Raw genomic sequence first — 12,245 nt, forward strand, 5'->3', positions numbered from 1 at the left:
TGAGTCTTACTAATCTTAAGTCTTACTTTTAACAAGTGGCTTTAATTGGTAACACTTTCTATGAAGCCTGTCTCGTGAACATACACGAGAACAGCTTTAATGTGTGACAGTATTTACTTATAGTGGGTTATAAATGTTCATTTATAACACAACGAACGCTTAACATTGATTGTTTTCATAGTTTTAAAGTCTCATATCTTGCCATTTTACTTGTTACTTAAAGCGTAACACATAATAATAATAACAATGCTGTTTTTTTTCCCCTCAAACAGCCATGTGTAATATGACATGATTGCTTTGAATATATATATATATATATATATATATATATATATATATATATATATATATATATATATATATATATATATATATATATATATAAAAGATGGGATGGATATCTTAGGCACACTGAATGAACTGGCGTTTATTTCTTCATCTCTTTTGAGATCGCAGATGTCTATGAAATCCAAACAGCCCACAGAAAGAGGAAGTCCAGCAGGTGCCTGCAGAGCTCAACAGGAAGATATTTTGGAAACATCATCCAGAGACGTCTTGACTAGTGCGCATGCGCATTTAGAGAGTTCTTTCACTTAAATGCATTTATAACGATCTCAAAATTCAAGATATGGGGACAGAAAATGTATGTAATTTCATATAGCTTATCAATATCACAGGAAGAAGACGGTGTTTTGTTTCTGAATGAATCAACCTCTTAAATGATTCTGTTCAATCCCAATGACTCCCTCATGAACAGGAACATGCTCCTCCTACTGGCGGGCGGAATTGATTTTTATTTTTTTAATAATTTCAAATAACGGTATTCAACGTTTTATGTTGAATACATAAACATAATATTTATGCTCTCGTATCTGCAGGATGAATGCATTCGTGTTCTGCATTAAACAATCCATCTAGCGCCTCTATAGATACAGCTGAAATATTGATGAAACGGTCCAATTATCTTATTATTCTCTGATCAAATGTAAGAATTCAATTAAAAAAGAACTCAAACTTATTGAAAAAGAACTGAGCACCACAGAGAATAAGAAGAATATTAAAAACTACTAATCTACGTTAGCCCTCGAGATGCTAGCGCAATAAAACACTCAGCAAAACAGAGTCTAATTATCGTTATTGATCAAATCCACACACATCGACTCTCTAACTGTTGTATTTCACACACACACACACACACACGCACACACACACACACAGTATTGTTTAGCGTTTAGCATTCTCCTAGCGTTAGCTACATTACGGAGCCCATCCGTGTTTTTTCCACAGTTAACTTCTAAGTCTAGTCTAGTTTACTACTGTGAACCCTTGTTTTGCTGTTTCGGACTCTGTGTGTGATTCAGTGTGGTGAGGAAGCCCACTGGAGACATACACCGGATGGGTTGGAATGGAATATGGAATAACGCGATTATATAATAATCAGCATCTAAAACCACTGGTAAAATATTTCATCATAAAAGTGATGAAAATCAGTTTCAACATATCTCAGCAGATACTTTCCCATATATATATACGACTGAACAAGATTCTGCTCACAGGAAGTCAGTACCACCCTATTCCAAGAAACTTAAATCATCATTCAGATTAGCAATAGTATTTCGCATCTTGTGAAAGAAATGTGTCTATTTCTGTGGTGAAGCATCTACAATGAGAACACGAAGACAAACGCATTTATATAAAAAAAAAAAAGTCACCATCCGTGTCCAGATACTCTTTTATTCATCGATATGCTATAAGACAGCGTTTGTACACATAAAATGCTTTTAATAATACTGGTTTTGTTTAAACAATATTAAAAGGGAAGCAAACGCAATGTTTCCATCATTCATGACATACTGACCATGCGCAGATCACAATACTGCTCTCATCACACCTTTACTTGAACACTCACACACAGCGGGAACACTGGCATGGCAAAGCTCCTTCAGAACTAGAAATGATGAGTGGCCTGCCACAGGAACCAAGCTCTCGTTTACAGATTGAGGAAGCCTTCAGAGATCATGAACACACTTATCTTGTGAATGCAGCGGAAACCCGACAGGAAACCAAAGAAAGCTGTTTTAGGACCATTGCGACATTATTCCCATATTTCTCCTCATTCTCAGCGGTGAGTCTCATTACTACAAATATTGTAAAGTAGTTTTTAAAAAAAACTACATGCGACTAATTGTGTATTTAATTGAATTCTACAGAAATGTATGAACTCTATACATGAAATTTATGATAACCTTTCTTGTGTATAATAATAATAATAATAATAATGTGAAGTTGGGGTGAAATGTGCTTAATTATCATGAAAATAATGGCAAAATGCAAAAAAAGGCCCTAAACACGCTTCCAAAGTATTATTTCTTCTGTTGTTTTGGATGAAATATGACTTTTTGTTCTTCAGTTCAGTGTCTCTTCAGGTTTACTTGTATCTGAAGGATTTCATATTTTAAAATCAGAAAGAATAAACAAAGGGTTGCGGGTAGACAAGAACGGTGACTTAATGCTTCAACTAAAAACATCTGAAAGGCAACAAATGAAAAACAAAACGTCCGTCATTACATTATATAGACATTCCCGACATCTCCGTCCAGCGCAGCAGACCGCTGAAAGAGCGATGAACTGAAGGAAGGTAAAAAGAAAGAAAGAAAAAGTGCTGAGGATAAAGTGATTTCAAGTAACAGGAGTTCTTTAAAAGGGGAGGGACCAGAGGAGAGGGTAAGCATCTTATTGGCTCTTGCTCCTCTCTTTACAGCATGTGACCGGAGCTCATAAAGATTCACAATCCTGAGTCCTTCTCCTCATGTCACAGCCAGAGAGACCTGAGGAAGACAACAACGCAAACAATCAGGTCACATGACACGTACAAACAAAACATGAGGTATTATATAACATTATAGTTTAAATATATGTTGCATTGACTTTCATTTATTCACTTAAAACAAGCAGGTGTCCTCAAATTTGTATATATATTCAGAAATATGAACTAAAGACAGTGTTTGTGAGATTTAACCAGATGACACAGACACATTATCCTGTGTGTTACCGGCTGCAGACGGGCGATCTGAGGTCAGGACAGGGTCACACAAATCTATCTGACCTTAATCTGACAGGTGACACACACACACACACACACACACACCTGTGTGCTGGTTTGCTGGTAAAGCAGCAGAGGTTGTGCTTCACTGATGGCCGCCCAGCTCCTGGTCCAGCTCCTCAACTTTTCCTGTTCGTTGAGAAGGCTGAGCAACTGACAGCTGCTTCTGAAACACACACACACACACACACACAGCTGAAGATATGACGGCTAAACCAGTATGGTTGTACACTTGCAGTAAAGCGTACATCACCCGAGCTCAACAGGAAGCATGGCAAACTATAGATACAGAGGTCTAAAAACAGAACAATAGTTATCAGTCAATCACAGAAACCTCATACCTACAGTTACGTCAATATATACACATTTTAAAACAGGCACATTTTTTTATTCTTTAGCCCCTGACCAAAACATATTCCAGTCACAGTTATATAATGAATATGAGCTTAAAGTACACACTATTTAATTTGATGCTGATTTAATACTAAAATTATTTACAAGAACTGCGACTGAATATCAATATTACAGTGTTTATTACATGGCATTAATGGGGAAGGATTCCACCTGTCTGATGAACCCCAAGATAGTTTAAAAGATTTGTTTTTCCCCAAAATGACATTATATTGTTCCTAAATCCTGTTTCCATTTTTTTTTTCCCATGAAACCCAAATAATTAATGCATGCATCTAAAAATGTAATTAAAAATATACCAATACACCCCCCCTCCTAGGATCACCACCTTCACATGGTGGAGGGGTTTGAGTGCCTAGCCAAGGCAAACAGGTCCTAGGTGACAAGCCAGACAAAGAGCGGTCCACCCCACCCCTTATGGACAACAATACTAATAATAAAGTCGCAATGTCAGCCAGTACGGTGCAGCCAGGGCCCCGCCATGTAGCCAGGGCTGGGGCCAGAATGCGAGCGCCTGGTGGCCATGTCATCCTCCCGTGGGCCCACCACCTGCAGGAGGGACCGTAAGGGGGCGGTGCATTGTGGCTTGGGCAGCAGTCGAAGGCGGGGACCTCGGCAACCCAACCCCTGGACACAGAATCTAGTTTTAGGGACATGGAACGTCACCTCTCTGGGGGTGGAGCCTGAGTTGTTGCAGGAGGTAGAGAGATACCGGCTAGAGATAGTCGGGCTCACCTCCATGCGCAGCTTGGGCTCTGGAACCCATCTCCTCGAAAGGGGCTGGACTCTTCACTACTCTGGTGTTGCCCGCAGTGAGAGGCAGCAGGCTGGTGTGGGCTAGCCCCCCAGCTTAGCCGCAATGTGTTGGAGTTTCCCCCGGTGGACCCTCCCTGCGACTTGGGGTTGGGGGGAGTACCTATGTGCCTATGGGCCGAATGGCAGTGTAGAGTACCCGGCCTTCTTGGAGTCCTTGGGAGGGGTGCTGGAAAGTGCTCCAACCGGGGACTCTATCGTCCTGCTGGGGGACTTCAACGCTCATGTTGGTGATGCTAGCGACACCTGGAGGGCCGTGATTGGGAGGAATGCCCCCCCCGATCTAATCCAGAGTGGTGTTCTGTTGTTGGAATTCTGTGCAAGTCACGGTCTGTCAGACTTGTTCCCAGTGCATGTTGGACTCCAACAGGGCTGCCCTATGTCACCGGTCCTGTTCATTATTTTTATGGACAGGATTTTTAGGTGCTGCCAGGGGCCAGAGGGGGTATGGTTTGGTAACCATAGGATGGCGTCTCTGCTTTTTGAGGATGATGTCCTGTTGACTGCATCTGGCCAAGACCTACAGTGTGTGCTGGGGCGGTTTGCAGCTGAGTGTGAACTGGCTGGGATGAGAATCAGCACCTCTAAGTCTGAGGCCATGGTTCTCAGTCGAACAAGGGTGGCTTGCCCCCTTCAGGTTGGTGAGGAGTTCCTGCCTCAGGTGGAGGAGTTTAAGTATCTTGGGGTCTTGTTCACAAGTAATGGGGAGGATGCAGCGAGAGATCGATAGACGGATCGGTGCAGCTTCTGCAGTAATGTGGTCTGTCATGGTGAAGAAGGAGCTGAGCTGCATGGCGAAGCTCTCGATTTACCCATCGATCTTCGCTCCATGACCGAAAGGATGAGATCCCAGAAACAAGCAGCCGAAATGAGTTTCCTCCGTAGGATGGCTGGGCGCTCCCTTAGAGATAGGGTGAGGAGTTCAGGAGGAGCTCGGAGTAGACCCGCTGCTCCTTCACATCGAGAGAGGCCAGCTGAGGTGGCTCGGACATCTGTTTCAGATGCCTCCCGGACGCCTCCCAATGGAGGTGTTCCGGGCATGTCCCACCGGGAGGAGGCCCCGGGGAAGACCTAGGATACGCTGGAGGGACTATGTCTCTCAGCTGGCCTGGGAGCGCCTCGGTGTTCCCCCGGAAGAGCTGGAGGAAGTGTCTGGGAATATGAAAGTCTGGGCGTCTCTGCTTAGACTGTTGCCCCCGCGACCCGGCCCCGGATAAGTGGTAGTAAATGGATGGATGGATGGAACATATACCAACGTACATAAAAGCAATGCATTGCTCAGTCAAATACAGTGATGCACAACATCATGTAAAAATTTAAATAAAATTGAAATAAAAATCAGAAAACAAAACAAAACATTGATTTATAATTAAAATAATAATCATAAATTAATGTCTTAAAAATATTTAAAACTTTTCCAATGGATATTAAGGAACTTTGTGTAAATACTGGTAATTAGAGTCCATTACACAGTCCTCCGGGTGATTCTTAGCTGGTTACCTCGAGTCTTCTCCTAGGCTCAGTGCCGCCCGCTGCTGCCCCTTCAGCTGCCCCTTCAGAACACGGCTTACACACACGGATGTTCTTGCTCTCGGAAACCTTTGAGCACTTCCCGCAGACGGCCTGCAGAAGAAGAGCGGCACACGTCAGCACACACACACACACACACTGCTGCACACTACACCTCACGTTCTAGACTCTCGTACCGCGCTGCAGATCTTGCAGTGGTGCTTGCGCTTGGTGAAGTGGAAGGTCTCTCCACAGCCTCGGCACATTTCTCTCTCCTTCTCCCGCTTCTTTGAGCTCTTCTACAGATCACACACAGGTTAGCATGGTGATGTATAGCACATATTCAGGTGTGTGTGTGTGTACGAGCTTCTCTGTGTGTATGCCAGTGTGTGTGTGTGTGTGTGTGTGTGTGTGTGCATGTGTTAGGTCACCATATGTACCATTTTTCCTGGACACATACCGGGCAGGATTTCTATATTGCCTAAAATATCTAGTTTTGTTTAGTTACCTATGTTTTCAAAATGCTCTCGAGGTACTAGATTGTGTGAGAGTGTGTGTGTGTGTACGAGAGAGTGTGTGTGTGTGTGCATGTTGTGTGTTGTGTGTGTGTCTCACCCTCTCATGCTGAGCTCCGTCTGTCTCACATGTGCTCAACGGCCCCTGCCATTAAAACACAAAAACACACACTGGCCATTAAACACACAGCAAAGCCACCAGACTTAAGCTGTGTGTGTGTGTGTGTGTGTGTACTGGTTTTTGTGGTTTACAAGGACAAAAGTTTGTTTTTAAGGGGTCATATGATATGATTTCACGTTTGTTCTCTGTAGAGTGGGATAATGTACCTCCAGCAGGTTGTTATCACAGAATAAAGCCCAGGAGTCTTATCAGCAGCCCGACGAAGAGATTATTCTGCAATAACCTGCTGGATGTACATTATCCCGGTTATTACACGACTTCTTGCCACAAAAGGAAATTATTAGACATAAAACCTTTTTGAAAGCGAAGCTTCAGAGAAGAAACCGTTGCTAGGAAGCGGCAAGTTTAAACTAGACAGACATTTAGAGAGACGTCATTTCTCAGATCATGAATGCAGACAGGGTGTTATGTAAAAAGACAGTATAATCAGTAATTATGTCGCCACTGGATGCAATAAATGCCTCGTTTGTAATGTTTTATTGTTTTTATGTCATAGCGCTGGGATACGGCATCACGTTTGACGTAACATTTCCGCCAAATGCTTGAGGAATTCGGCCAATCACAATGCACTGGATAGCTGGCCAATCAGAGCACACCTTACTAGAACGAGTTTTGTACAAATTGGAAAAGAAAAGCCGGGGCTTAGAGAAGAAACAATAATGTACAGTATGTGGAAAACCTTGTGGAACCTTAAACCACATAAACACATTGCATTCACATTGCAGTCCCTGAAATTTAAAAAGCTTAAAAAAAAACATACTAAATTGTGTTTTTGACAATCTAAAAATGTCAGTAGTTTCCTGTAAGGGGTAGGTTTGGGTGTAGGGTTGGTGTAAGACAATAACACATACAGTCTGTACAGTCTCTATGGAGAGTCCCCATAAAACACAAATCTCAACAAGTGTGTGTGTGTGTATGAGGTGATGATGAAACACTAGATCCACTAGATCATTTAATCAACACGTCCATGTCATACTGTACTCCAAAACCCATGTATCCCTGACTGCAGCGTGAGGAGTGCGTGAAGGACGAGTTACCGGCGTGTCCGGCGCCTGCTCTTCATCACGGCTGAAGGACACACTGAACGCTTTGAACGTCTCGCTGTTCTGCTTGTGCTTCTCGATGGTTGCCAGGATCACCTGCAAACAGAAGAGATGATCCGATGAAGAAAAAACCTTCAATCGCGGAGCACCCGTCAGACCGATGTGAACCCAATCAGTTTACCGACTCTAAAACGTTCAAACATCTCCAGCGTATTCATCAACTACTCTCACGGTTCTTCTACATCCCTCTTCATGGTCTCCTATGATATTACATGCAATAGTGAACTCCTCCTTTTGTGTTCCACAGAGCAAACTCAACATGATGAGCTTGAGTCAACGATGACGATAAATACGTTATAATTTAAGCTAGTATGCTATTCAATATTAAACTGCAACTTCATAACAAACGTGTGATTACTAAAATATTCAAATACACAACATTACGGTGATTTAAAGCACATATTAAATGCTCGTCAGCACTTTCGGCAGTAGCTCAACCCTACTTCAAAGACGACAGAAGCAATTGTGAAATAGCATAAAAGTGGGTTGAACAACTAAAACACTTTTGATTATAAATAACAAGTAAACCTGTACTAAGTCATTTCTCGGACTCACTTTGATCCAGTCGTCCTTCTCCTCCGCCGTCCTGTCGATCACAGACATGAACACGCATCAGTATTTTACCATGTGAACACCGTGTGCGTTTTTAAGATCTTCTAGCTAGTGATGTCTGGAGTTGTGGGGTTCACCTGGCCTGCAGCTCGAGCGAGCGCTGTCTGCCGCTGATGGTGAAGGTGTGAGGGACGTTCTGCTTGCTGTTCTCCTGAACCTGCGGGCAACGAGAGGACATCAGCACACGGTCAGACGAACACACGAGCGTAACACGCGGCGGAAGTCAGACCTCCATCCCTGCGATGTCGATGCGCTCTCGGACGCTGAACTTCTGTCCCATCAGCCTCAGCTTGGGCACGCAATACAGCACCATGTTATTGAACTGGAGAAACACACACACACACACCGTCAGCACGTTCAGCCTACAATAAATCAGCAAATAACAAGAACAAGCTACAAAATGATAGGACAATATTGGCAGCGTATTTAAACGTTTGTGATTTAAACGTTTGGACTACACTGCATCACAGTTAGGTTTTTTGCATTTTACTGCACTGCTTCTTTATTTTTCCTGATTAACACACACTGATCTGGGGAGTAACTGATTACATTTAATCTGGATTACATAATCAGATTTGATAAATTAAGTACTAAATAGATTCTATTATATTTTAAAGTAGTAATCAGACTACAGTTTTGTTTATTAATTACAGGATCACAATAGTACTGATTTATTCATCATTTATTAATTAATTGCCGCAAATTCTTTTTTTTATCTTTTACATAAAAAAAAATATTATAAAAATTATTAATATATCATTATATTATATCTTATATACATATAATGCTGTGGATCCCAAACATTTTTGGTTGGCAATATATATATATATGCATTTCATGCTGTCAATAACAACAAACAGAAAATATTTTCAGCTTCTTAGCATTTTTGTATGAATATGCATTTGTATCTCTTGTATGAGGAAAAGAGCAGCATCAACATTCTGCTAAACCTCTTCTTTTGTGTACGAAACGATAGCAAATGAGTAAACAAGCCACGATGAAGTGCTTGATGGAGTAAACAGACACACCAGATAGAGGTATCTGTCCTGAGCCGTGCCGTTTTTAGCAGACATCTTCTTCAAGTGGCCTTCTTTAATGAACTCATTAGCTGGATTCACAATGTCCTCCTCTCCGTCCAGCTTCTCATACACCTCCAGCAGCTTGTGCATCTTCTCCTGCACGCACACACACACACACACACACACACACACACACACACACAGAGTGATTCGACGAAAAGAAGAAGTGTGACCGGCTGCATGGCAGCATTGAAAAGAGGCAGATGGAGAAGTGAAAGTGATATAAAGAGCTTTCACTCAGGACAGCCTTTCACTCGCACAGACAGGAAATAGAAACATCATTTCCTGTCTGAGACACAGGCGGAAGAGAGAAGGAAGAGATGAATGCGGCTCTAACCATTTTCCTGATGGCGGCATTGGAGTGGTTTGCTGCGGTGGAGATCAGCTCCAGAGCATCTGACACACACACACACACACACACACACACACACACACACACAAAATAAGCAACCAGTTAAAACACATCATCACTGAACAACACACACAAATATGGAATAACAGGCTAAATTCATAATTCTAATACATTCTAAATACATATATAATGTAATTAATAAATGTCAATTAAGGTTTCATTTTTTCAAGTATTGTCCAATCCTAACAGAACATACATTAGTGGAAAGATTATTTATTAAAATTCAATTAGATAAAAATCAAATAAAATATCACATGAAAAATGCCTTTATATAACAGTGGGTTTAGAGCGGACTCTGCCTCCATCTGTTCTCAAGCAGAAACATCATTATGATTATAATGAGCTCAATTAGCATTTATGAACAGCAGGGTGCATCATTAAGATGACACCAGAACACCAGAGATTCAAGATTGGGGTCGGAAATACTTTTATCCATCAGTGAGATATTAAAATGATCAAAAGTGCCAGTGAAGACATTTATGGTATTACACAAGATTTGAACTTTCTATTCATCTGTGAACCCTGAAATATAAAACACATCACGGTTTCCACAAACACGCTGAAGACTAGAGTAATGATGCTAAGAATTCAGCTGTGATCACTGAAATCAATTCATATTTGATCATTTTTACTGTATTTCTTAAAAAACTACTTTCTTAGAAACTACTTTCTCTGCAGGAAATCTAAACATATTAAACAAACACCTTATATTATTATTTAGGTGAGGACCTTAGACTCTGTGAGTGAGGATGTGTGGTGACTCACTCTGGGCGTCTCGGCGGTCCGCCGCTCCGGAGGGCAGCTTCTTCAGGTAGTCCTTCAGTAAGAGCTCATAGCGAGGGATCCTCTGCACCGGCTCCAGCATGTGATGCTGCAGAGTCAGGTTCCCACACACCTCCTGCTTCAGCTCTCACACACACACACACACACACACACACACGGGTCAGCTGTACGGCTCTCCCCCAGCGCTGCTCATCACATGACGTCCGGCGGCTCTGACCTGGATGCTCTGGACCACGCTCTTGAACTGAGCGGAGCGCTGGGTCCATGTGCTCACCAGCTCCATGGCACGGTCGAAGTTCTTCACATACTCGCCGTACATCTTCAGGAACGGGGCCAGCTTCTGCAGGATGTCCCCTATGCGTGGATTACAGCTCCTGTCACACACACATACACTCACCGATCACTCTTTATCACTCTCTCAGCTCTATTATAGAGTGTCCCAGGTCTCTTCACTCAAGATGGGTGGGAGCACGTTCAATGACTTCTTTTAATTATTGAGTCATTGAAGGCTTCGAATGATTTGTTCAGATGACTGATTCTGTGTCTCTGTGTGTGTGTGTGTGTGTGTGTGTGTGATGTATGTGTGTGTGTGTGTGTGAGAGATGTGTGTGTGTGTGTGTGTGTGTGTGTGTGTGTGTGTGTGTGAGATGTGTGTGTGTGTGTGTGTGAGAGATGTGTGTGTGTGTGTGTGTGTGTGTGTGTGTGTGTGTGTGTGAGATGTGTGTGTGTGTGTGTGTGTGTGTGTGTGTGTGTGAGATGTATGTGTGTGTGTGTGTGAGAGAGATGTGTGTGTGTGTGTGTGTGTGTGTGTGTGTGTGTGAGAGATGTATGTGTGTGTGTGTGTGTGTGTGAGATGTATGTGTCTGTGTCTGTGTGTGTGTGTGAGATGTATGTGTGTGTGTGTGTGAGATGTGTGTGTGTGTGTGTGTGTGTGTGGTGTGTGTGTGTGTGTGTGTGAGATGTGTGTGTGTGAGATGTATGTGTGTGTGTGTGTGTGTGTGTGTGTGTGTGTGTGTGTGTGTGTGTGATGTATGTGTGTGTGTGAGATGTGTGTGTGTGTGTGTGTGTGTGTGAGGTGTATGTGTGTGTGTGTGTGTGTGAGAGATGTGTGTGTGTGTGTGTGTGTGTGTGTTCTCACCACTCCTGTGTGATGCGTGTATGTAGTTCAGGCAACAGGAACTGGTGGTGAAAGAGGTAGATGCTGGAGATGTTGGAGAAGATTCCTGTGATGACCTCAGCAGGGATGTTAGCGTCCATCAGACGAGCACAAAACACCTGGACACACACACACACACACACACACACACAAAAATGAGACAATTACACTTAACTTGTTTAAAATGTAGTACTATAGCACTATATGGACCTACGGAGCTGAAACTGATCTGGGACACCGCTGGAGAAGCACTTATTGCTCTCTCTGGTTTCACTGACTGTATTCACCGTCAAATGAAACCAGACGACTACAGTATTAATAGCAGGTCTGTGGTTCTACTGAAGAAGAACAACTGTTTGACACACTGACGAGAATTAATGCATCGTAAATAGGTACGATTTTAAAATGCTTTCTTCTGAAATCAATTTTACAACAACAAGCGGCACGACCGTACATTTGTGGTTTTAGTTTAAACTTAAAGCAGTTTGTTAGGAATGTTTTTATTCAAGAAGGCATTTAATGAGCTAATATATTTCCACTCAAATCAGAATTTGACTTATTGACAATT

At 42.4% G+C, this 12,245-nt stretch overlaps 1 protein-coding gene across 1 annotated transcript in view; it reads right to left on the reverse strand.

Moving 5' to 3' along the window:
• Positions 1-1,720: 1,720 nt before the first annotated feature.
• Positions 1,721-12,245, reverse strand: part of fgd (faciogenital dysplasia) — a 29,928-nt gene continuing 19,403 nt past the window's right edge. Inside the window, exons 6-19 of the mRNA XM_043233314.1 lie at positions 11,660-11,796; positions 10,739-10,895; positions 10,504-10,642; positions 9,664-9,722; positions 9,276-9,422; positions 8,477-8,569; positions 8,325-8,404; positions 8,191-8,221; positions 7,570-7,671; positions 6,452-6,496; positions 6,034-6,135; positions 5,828-5,950; positions 3,149-3,269; positions 1,721-2,828 (exon numbers count right to left, since the gene is read on the reverse strand). Of these exons, the coding sequence (XP_043089249.1) occupies positions 3,189-3,269; positions 5,828-5,950; positions 6,034-6,135; positions 6,452-6,496; positions 7,570-7,671; positions 8,191-8,221; positions 8,325-8,404; positions 8,477-8,569; positions 9,276-9,422; positions 9,664-9,722; positions 10,504-10,642; positions 10,739-10,895; positions 11,660-11,796 (1,296 nt within the window). The 3' untranslated portion in view covers positions 1,721-2,828; positions 3,149-3,188. The remainder of the gene's footprint in view (positions 2,829-3,148; positions 3,270-5,827; positions 5,951-6,033; positions 6,136-6,451; positions 6,497-7,569; positions 7,672-8,190; positions 8,222-8,324; positions 8,405-8,476; positions 8,570-9,275; positions 9,423-9,663; positions 9,723-10,503; positions 10,643-10,738; positions 10,896-11,659; positions 11,797-12,245) is intronic.

Source organism: Puntigrus tetrazona, unplaced genomic scaffold (assembly GCF_018831695.1).
Source record: "Puntigrus tetrazona isolate hp1 unplaced genomic scaffold, ASM1883169v1 S000000776, whole genome shotgun sequence".
NCBI classification, from domain to species: Eukaryota; Metazoa; Chordata; class Actinopteri; order Cypriniformes; family Cyprinidae; genus Puntigrus; species Puntigrus tetrazona.